This window comes from Limulus polyphemus, unplaced genomic scaffold (genome assembly GCF_000517525.1).
Source record: "Limulus polyphemus unplaced genomic scaffold, Limulus_polyphemus-2.1.2 Scaffold115, whole genome shotgun sequence".
NCBI lineage: Eukaryota > Metazoa > Arthropoda > Merostomata > Xiphosura > Limulidae > Limulus > Limulus polyphemus.
In genome coordinates, this window is record NW_013665725.1 from 667,917 (window position 1) to 677,939 (window position 10,023).

The window sequence follows — 10,023 nt, forward strand, 5'->3', positions numbered from 1 at the left end:
CATGTGTAAATATATATAGATAGGCATACATAGTTTAGTTCAATTGAATGTGTTATTTATAACAATAGTAGCTTTTTTTATCTTTTAAAAACGAAAGTATTTATAATGCTCCCTAAATAATAAAAAAATAAATTACAGTGAAAGCAATGAAAATTTTGTAGGTTTTGAACCAAACTAAATAACAGTAAACCTTTTTTGATTTACGGTATTTTCTTATTTTGATGTTTTGAGCTCTTTTGTGTTTAGAACAATATATACTAATTTTTAAAGTATCAAATTGAATTTTTGTTCAATAAAAATCTTTCAAATACAACTGTAGCTTTTTTCACCCAAAAAACTTTGTCTTCAAAATAAGGGTGCGTCTTATACACCGGTGCGTCTTATACACCGGTGTGTCTTATACTCCGAAAAATACGGTAATCAGGTGAGAATTTTTATGGAGAAAAAAAAGAAAAAAATCGTTTTTCTGTTTAAAAGCCAACGTACAAACCGAAACAAACGGCTGTATGATAAAATTGACATATATAGAAGAAATTATATCACAGAGAGACACTGTACGTTATTACAGTATTCGTGTTAGTTATAACTATATACTTTCGTCCGCTAAACAAAAAAAAACAACAAAAAACAGTGGATCGCCGAATCACGTTTTCAAAAAGTTAGAATTTAAGCTTTAAATACAAAACAATCACGACTATTAAAGTAAACGAACACTTAAAAAACTAGATTAATTTTATGCATTGTCCAACGTTCGGCTTACGCCTTTCTCAAGGACATCTAATATATTAATAGAAGCACATAGGTCGTGAGTGGAGGAGAATTGTATTGTTGGGATAGCAATATCTAGTATGAACAGTATTCAGTGCTGCAAGAAAGTTAATTAGTTTTATAGATTGGTATTTTGCGTTGCATTACACCACAATACATGAATTTACTAAAGATTTGAAATTCTAACATTACAGAATTTTTCAAAAATGCATATGAATCTTCTATATGCTGAAAAACTATGAGTAAGGTTTGGTTCTTATGGATTATATGGTCTTTTTATATTTGCTTTAGAAAACAACAAGGTTGAGTTCGTGACAAAATCCGGATTTAAACAGATTTGTTTTAAGGTGGGATGTTGATTATATCAAGGCGTTGGCTTCAGTATTTGCTTTCTTTGTAGCTCGTAAAGGTTTTCTTCTCATACAATAAAATAAAACGATTTATAAGACGCTACTCTATGCCTTATTCTTGCTTTTCTGGTGGGTGGTTGTGACGTTCATATAGGCCTCATACGTTTTATAAAGCATTTTTTTCTAAGCCACTGATGCACCAGTTGCTTATGAGTGACGTGCCCAGAGTGGATGAGCTGGGTCTCCCTACCTTCCTTCTCTTACACCCCCAAAATGCTCTTTTTCTGTGTCATAAAAAAACTGTCAACATGTACTAAAAGATGCACCTGTTCCATACCTTGTTTGTTGCTAGTTATTAGGAGAAAAATGATTTCGGTTTGAATATACATATGACACAGGGACTTGTAAGTCTTTAAATTAAAAAATAATTATGATATGTTATTAAGTGCTAATACGCAAGAATGCACCGTATAGTTTTTAGAATTTAGAAGTGTTTATAAGACTAAACGAAAATCTGTATTTTTGTTATTGCTTTTTTACCTTATGTGTACGAGAGGGCAACCCACACTCTCCATAGTCTCCTCTAGCCCCCCCCCCTCCCATCCTAAAAAAGCTTGCTTTACCATGCTTGAGAAGTGCCTCATTTTGTCAACAAGCCCCTGTCCCTGTTTTACTTTGTTGGTTACATGTTCCAGTAATAAAAATGATAACACAGATACCGTCAATATTGCAGTTAATTTTACTAGTTACTGTTGGGATTTACTATGTATATCACAAAAACATAAGTGATTTCCCCGATTTTTTTATTGTGCTTTCTTTACACTGATTACTGTAACATGGAGAGAAAAATTATTCAGGATGATAGCAGATGTTGACCCAACCTGTATTGAACGGTATATGAAAACATATCGATAATTTGACAGACGAGTTAATTAATATAATCTGTTTTTTCGGACATAAACATCTCGTGTTCAGTACAAACTATTAAGTAAAATGACCTATATAAACAAAGTTTTGGTTGATATTGTATTCACAATCATAGAAGAAGTAATTAGAACATAGCTTTTGATAATATTATCCTCAATCCTATCTCTATGTTTTAATATACGTTGACGCTGTTTTCCAAATTACAACCTTGGACTCGTGTGGTCAAAAAGCGCCTCTTACGAAAGCGAAATCCGCAAAATAAACCAAGCCAGCTATTACCATCTTGCTACTAGGCAACAGATAAAGCCAATCAGAAGTAGGGTTTAGTTGTTGAAAGTTATTTATCACATTTCGATTTTTAGAGATTTTATATATTTGCAAGATTTTGTCCTGATGCTCCTATATTATATTTGACCTCCTGTTTGTTATTAACTTCCAGGATATATTATGAAATCTGAATGTTTTCACAGTGTTTCAGTTTGGAGTAATTCATTTCTCGAGATGACTTATTTCATCTTCTGTTCCGTGTGTTTGAAATTTCGGGTTCTATTTCATCAGAATATAAGTTATTTCCTTAAACTGGTCTTCAAGTCATTATATTTTACATATATCTGAAATTGTCACACATAATTTAAAATCATCTTTGGTTTCAAGCAAAAGTTCATTACTTTTACTTTTAGTTAGTTTGTTTGTTTTTAATTTCGTGTAAAGCTACACGAGGGCTAGCTGGGCTAGCCGTCCCTAATTTAGCAGTGTAAGACTAGAGGGAAGGCAGCTAGTCATCCTCATCCACCACCAACTCTTGGGCTACTCTAATCCCAGCGAATAGTGGGATTGACCGTCACATTATATCGCCCCCACAGCTGAAAGGGCGAGCATGTTTGGTGGAACGGGGATTCGAACCCGCGACCTTCAGATTATGAGTCAAGCGTCCTAACCACCTTTTACTTTTAGTAAGCTGCTCTTATTCTTGGATGATAATGGTAACGCAGGACTGCGAATTTAAACTCCATAAAGTTATTTTTAGTTTTAATAATGGAATTTCCATAATTCAGTTACGCAGACTTCGAAAATATTATTAATTTTTGTCTATCACGTAAATATTTTTTTACAAATCGGGAAGAAAAACTCTTACTTAGATCAAATTATTTTTTCGTTTACTACAATGAACATTTTTATTATTATATTTGTGAACAGACATACAAACAAACGGAAGAAAAGGGAAGAACATTGATGTCAAATGAATATGCATCCTCATTCACCCTAATTTTTTGTGAAATCTACGTCTCAAAACTACGTGTTGTGGTCTTTCTTTTATGTATTGCGTTATGATGTTTTGTGAAAAATTTATACCTGATGAAGAAAAAATGGATATGATTTTCGGATTCAGCGTACAAGAATTACCGTAGAACATGTAAAAATTTCAAGAGAATAAAACAAAACCATTGAAGGCCTGTATAATTAATTATTCATTAAAAAGTCCGTTTGGGGGCGCCACGAAATTAAAGTGGAGAGTTCAAGTTACAAATAACAGATAAAAATACTGAGTATTGGCCAATAATGACGCTCAAACTACCTGATTATTAGTGCCGAAGTCTATGGTGACAGGGAGAGTTAATTCTGGGGGAATTCCAGCCAGTGCAGTGTATAAGGCTAGCTTTCCAACAGGAATTCCCATGCCATTAGCACCCAGGTCTCCGAGACCCAAGATACGCTCGCCATCAGTCACAACTATAGCCTATTGAAAGAAAAGAAAAGAAAGAAATCCACCAAACTCTTTGTTACAGACTGAATTATATTGAGATGAATCTTCAGTTAGTAAACTATTAGCTATTTCTTTCACTCAGAAGTTGATAATAAGGACGGTACTACATAGGATATCATCAATTAGTTCTCTGTCACACATGTTTTCCGCACATTGTTAAATGTAAAACAAAGGCACTACAGAGAAGTTGAAAACTAATAATTGGTTCTCCAGCACGCATGTTTTTCACACATTGTTAAATGTAAAACAAAGGCACTACAGAGAAGTTGAAAACTATTAATTGGTTCTCTGTCACACATGTTTTCCGCACATTGTTCAAATCTGAAAGAAAGACACTACATAGAAGTTGAAAACTAGTAATTGGTTCTCTGTCACACATGTTTTCCGCACATTGTTAAACGCAAAACAAACATTACACAGAAGTTGAAAACTAATAATTGGTTCTCAAGCACACATGTTTTCCGCACATTGTTTAAATCTAAAAGAAAGGCACTATACAGAAGTCAAAACCAACAATTGGTTCTTCGTCGTGAATGTTTTCAATATACTGTTAACTGTAAACAGAATCACTACACACAAGCTGAAAACTTCTAGTTCTTTCTCCCCCATGAACATTGTTTACATGTTGTTAAATGTAAAACAGGTGTATTGTAGGAGGAGTTGTAAGCCACTAATTTCGTACGCACTTTTTTTTTCACAAATTGTTCAGTCTCTAGCTAGTTCTCCATCACGCATATTGTCCACATATAGAAAATATAAAGCAGAGATAATACACAGAAGTTTAAACCACTACTTTTTCCCCGTCACATCACGCATATTGTCCACATATAGGAAATATAAAACAGGAATACTACACAGAAGTTTAAAACCACTAGTTGTTTCCCAGTCACATCACCCATGTTGTCCACATATAGGAAATATAAAACAGGTTTAAAGATAAAATCTTTAAACATGTCTTAATGTAAAGAAAGGCTAAATCAATAGCTCCTCTTCCAGTTACAAATTAAATCTATAAACATTTCGTTATGTAAATAAATACTAAATCAATAGCTCCTCTTCCAGTTACAAATTAAATCTACAAACATTTCGTTATGTAAATAAATACTAAATCAATAGCTCCTCTTCCAGTTACAAACTAAATCTATAAACATTTCGTTATGTAAATAAATACTAAATCAATAGCTTCTCTTCCAGTTACAAATTAAATCTATAAACATTCCTTTATGTAAAGAAATACTAAATCAATAGATCTTCTTGTAATTACAAATTAAATCTACAAACATTTCTTTATGTAAAGAAATGCTAAATCAATAGCTCCTCTTCCAGTTACAAATGAAATCTATAAACAATCCTTTATGTAAATAAATACTAAATCAATAGCTCCTCTTCCAGTTACAAATAAAATCTATAAACATTCCTTTATGTAAATAAATACTAAATCAATAGCTCCTCTTCCAGTTACAAATTAAATCTATAAACATTCCTTTATGTAAAGAAATACTAAATCAATATCTCCTCTTCCAGTTACAAATGAAATCTATAAACATTCCTTTATGTAAAGAAATACTAAATCAATAGCTCCTCTTCCAGTTACAAATTAAATCTACAAACATTCCTTTATGTAAAGAAATACTAAATCAATAGCTCCTCTTGCAATTACAAATTTTTGGATATGGTAATTTCTGATATGTGGACAACATGGGTGATGTGACGGGGAAACAACTAGTGGTTTTAAACTTCTGTGTAGTATTCCTGTTATATATTTCCTATATGTGGACAATATGCGTGATGTGACTGGGAAACAACTAGTGGTTTTAAACTTCTGTGTAGTATTGTTGGAAGCCCTTGTGAAACATTTGTCAGTGAGCTTTAACATAAACATATTATTATTTTATATATCTATATTTTACAGAAATAATGTTTATAATCTTTAGTTTTTTTAACCCTTTGCTTAATTTATCCACTCATTCCGCAGGTGCGAAATAATCTAATTACCAAAATACGCTATAATAGTACAGCTTTTGTTTTCTGGCAGTGATGGATTTAATTTTATTATTTATTTAAACCTAGCGAAGAAAGGCTTATTATAGATATTTAAAACAAAAAATTCACTAGATGGCAGAGTGGATAATCAATCAAGTTGTTTCTAGAGATAACATAGTTTTACTAACCTTAACATTTCTTTCCGGCCAGTTCCCTAAAATATGATGAATTCTTCCACCATCGTGAACTGTCAAGAAAATTCCTCTAAAAAACAAATAACTTTACTATTTTAAATGTTAAATATAGAAAAAGGCAAGTGATGAGGAGATTTATCTTTCTGTGAAAATCTCCATCACGTGTGTTTTTTTTATTTTAGCTATATTCTGTCTTTCTGTAGATTCTCAGATTCTTCCTTTTTGGCAAGTCATATGTATAAGCATGTACATAAACAGAGAAGGATTCTGCTTATTTTGAACAATAATTTAAATACCTAAAAATTGGGTTTATAACAGAAATCCCACTAGTTTGAAAATAATCACCATATTTTACAACACAACAAATACATACGTACTTCGCACTTAGTTATATATAAGACACTTCAATTATATTTTACAAAACTTTAAACATATCAGAACTTATGAATGGTAAATAATATTTTACACTATACGGTTTTGAATGCATTCTAAGTGAAAATATTAGATCAGATAATATGTATATATATATTTTTCACGAGTTATTAAAATATTTTACCTTGGGCGGTGAAAAATTGTGCTGTATTTAATACAAGCTAAGCCTACTGTTGGAGTGTAGACTATTGGCATCAGTTTTTCCGTATGCTCCATCATTACCTTGTAGAAAAGTTCTTCATCGAAGTCCTTAAATAATTGATGATATTAAGTGTTTTGATCATTTCTACAATATCATAACATACCAGAACGAAAAACTAACTGATTTTAGATAATAAAACGTTATAATCAAATCACTATACTTTGAAAATTTTCCAAAGATTTTTCTGAGTAGAAGTTACAACCATACTTGTTTAGTTTTGACTTAATATATAAGGAGGTTCTACGTTATCATCTTAAATATTACCAGTTTCACCTTTCTAACTATATAGCCACACATGCACATTCATTTTACAGTATTTATTTTAATTGTTTATGTGCACCTGACAAAACCCTTCTGTAACATTTGAAGAAAACTTGAACGAAATATTCATCTAATAGCACAACCATTACACTACCAGACTGAAATATTCATCTAATAGCACAACCATTACACTACCAGACTGAGGACACTCATAGCTAGGAAAGGCCTTTCCCATGGTGCATTGCTCGGTAGGATTCAGTGGACAGGATTCTCATAGTTAGGAAAAGGCCTTTCACATGGTGCACTGCTCGGTAGAATTTAGTGGACAAGATTCTCATAGCTAGGAAAGGCCTTTCCCATGGTGAATTGCTCGGTAGGATTTAGTGGACAGGATTCTCATAGTTAGGAAAAGACCTCTCCCATGGTTCACTGCTAGGTATAATTCAGTGGACAAGACACTCATAGCTAAAAACAGGCCTCTCCCATAGTGCATTGCCAGATGGGGTTCATTAGTTAGGAACATATTTACTTCTGGTCTTAGGTGCAGAGACAAGCGAATACTTGGTGCATTGCACTGGTGAGTTAAGATAACGTTTAAAATCATAATGAATACATTATTTTTCTCTCAGCGAAACTGAAAAGAAATATGTGATATTAAATCCCTCGAACTAGCTGTTATGCACCTAATTTGAGTCTTATTTTTAAACAGTTTCTTTAGAGGGAGGGGGGACAAGATCCTTAAAACCTCATGTTATGTGTAAACGACTATCGGACGATTTGATCAGATTATTTTACAACTTGGATCCTAGTACTTCTCTTAATTCTGGCACTCATAGTAATTATCAAGAACAGCCAATCAGTCGGTGTCAAAAGGCCTTGAAGAAACAAGCTCACGGATGTTCAAAAATCAATTATTTTTTAAAACATTTCGTCCTCCGGTGGGTCAGCGATAAGTCTAAGGACATACAACGCTAAAAATCTGTGGTTCGATTCTCCGTGGTGTACACAGCAGATAGCCCAACGTGACTTTGCTCTAAATCAAACAAATCAAAACATTTCAGTCCGCTTATTCTTACCCCATTTTCGCTGTAGGTAATATGTTGAATAAAAAAAAAGGAAGACCATTGGAAGTATTTATGTGGAAAGTTGGATCAGCCACTCTAAATTAATCACCCTTTAGTGTATATAGTCGAATGGAAAGAGTCACATACTACATTATATTCACCACACAGGAGTTTACTGAGAGGTCAGAACCGCACGTCAGAGCGTTTATTGTGTGCACAAATCTCTGTGCTCTTAGATTTCACGTTTGGAATGCAGCCCATAAGCCACCAATCATACCCGTGGATGCAAGGGATCACTTTAAAGGTGTCTTTAGGGTTAACATTGAATTGAAGAAGAATTTTAAAAAAAAGCTTACGTAGAAATAAATTATATTATTTATCCCCTACTTTGTGGTAACGGGTCTGAGTTTGAGAGCAACCTGTTTAATGCCTTGGTTAGGATTGTTTCACCCGAGTCTTGAAGAGTGATGAGACTAATATCATTGTGTGGATCTGTTTTAGCTGGTTAAGAAGGTTTCACGTTATCTATTCCAACAAGTTTGATTAAATGTTGGCAACGAGGAGTAAATTGTGATTAAAAAAAGTAGGACCGCTCCCTATTAAAATCGAGTTCAGCAACGAAACACGACAATTTTAGCAAAATGGTTGTTTGTTTGAAGTTAAGCACAAAGCTAAACAATGGGCTATCTGTGCTCTGCTCACCACGGGTATCGAAACCCGGAATCTAGCGTTGTAAGTGCGCAGACATACCGCTGTGCTACTGGGGAGCAACAAAATGTTATCTTAGCAACATCGTTACATCAAAATCAACAAGTGAATTGAATAAATCGTAAACAAAAGGAGTCAGAATAGTTACAAGGTTGTGCTATTTAAAATCGTTAATTAAAACCAATATCATATTCTCTAGAGACCCATGTTTAGTGTGGTTTGTGAGGGTTTTGGTTGGATTAGATTATTATCAAGCACAAAGCTACACAATGGGCTATCTGTGCTCTGCCCACCACGGGTATCGAAACCCGGAATCTAGCGTTGTAAGTGCGCAGACATACCGCTGTGCTACTGGGGAGCAACAAAATGTTATCTTAGCAACATCGTTACATCAAAATCAACAAGTGAATTGAATAAATCGTAAACAAAATGAGTCAGAATAGTTACAAGGTTGTGCTATTTAAAATCGTTAATTAAAACCAATATCATATTCTCTAGAGACCCATGTTTAGTGTGGTTTGTGAGGGTTTTGGTTGGATTAGATTATTATCAAGCACAAAGCTACACAATGGGCTGTCTGTACTCTGGCCGCCAAGGGTATCGAAACCTGATGTTTAGCGTCGTAAGCCCGCAAAAGGTACAAAAAAGCCACTTGGGGTCGTTTGTTAGGGGAGCCTTCACGTAATAACCCATGCTAACTCTTAGGTTATTTATAACACGGAAAATAACTTTCAAAGTAGGTGAACTTGTGAATTTATTCGTTTCGGAAAGGGTTAGAGAATAGAATTCCGGAGACGTTTCGCTTTTATCTCGGGACCATTGCACTCGTTACTCCCCCCTCGCCCCCGACAGCGGCCCTGTATGCAATACCAGTAAGGCGATGTGATATGTTTAAAAAAAATATAATTCAACATTTTTCTCCAATACACAGACTAGTCAATCCTGAGCGTATTCTTAGCATAAGATTTAAAACAGGGCAAAAAACACCCTCTGATGACACAAATAGACAAACCTATGGCAACTGTTTATCTTAGAAAAAAAGAGAGAGTAATATTTCATATCTTAAACAAATAGATCCCATAACCTTTAAATAGATTCCATAACTTATTCTCTATATCACAACTTTCATCTATACGTAAAAACATAACTTGACTCGCACGATATTTAAACGTTTTACAGACAAGATGAAAGTACCACTTAAAATTACAATGAAGATTATATGAAAGCATTTGCATACAGGGTGTTTCTCACATGAACAATATATTAAAATACTTGCATACAGGGGTGTTTCTCACATGAACAGTATATTAAAATACTTGCATACAGGGTGTTTCTCACATGAACAGTATATTAAAATACTTGCATACAG

The 10,023-nt window shown here is 33.7% G+C and overlaps 1 protein-coding gene across 1 annotated transcript in view; it reads right to left on the bottom strand.

The window, feature by feature from the left end:
- LOC106471766 (NADP-dependent malic enzyme-like) overlaps window positions 1-10,023 on the bottom strand; it is a 41,887-nt gene that overhangs the window by 19,663 nt on the left and 12,201 nt on the right. The window contains exons 3-5 of the mRNA XM_022401309.1: window positions 6,544-6,668; window positions 5,982-6,057; window positions 3,622-3,783 (exon numbers count right to left, since the gene is read on the bottom strand). Of these exons, the coding sequence (XP_022257017.1) occupies window positions 3,622-3,783; window positions 5,982-6,057; window positions 6,544-6,668 (363 nt within the window). The remainder of the gene's footprint in view (window positions 1-3,621; window positions 3,784-5,981; window positions 6,058-6,543; window positions 6,669-10,023) is intronic.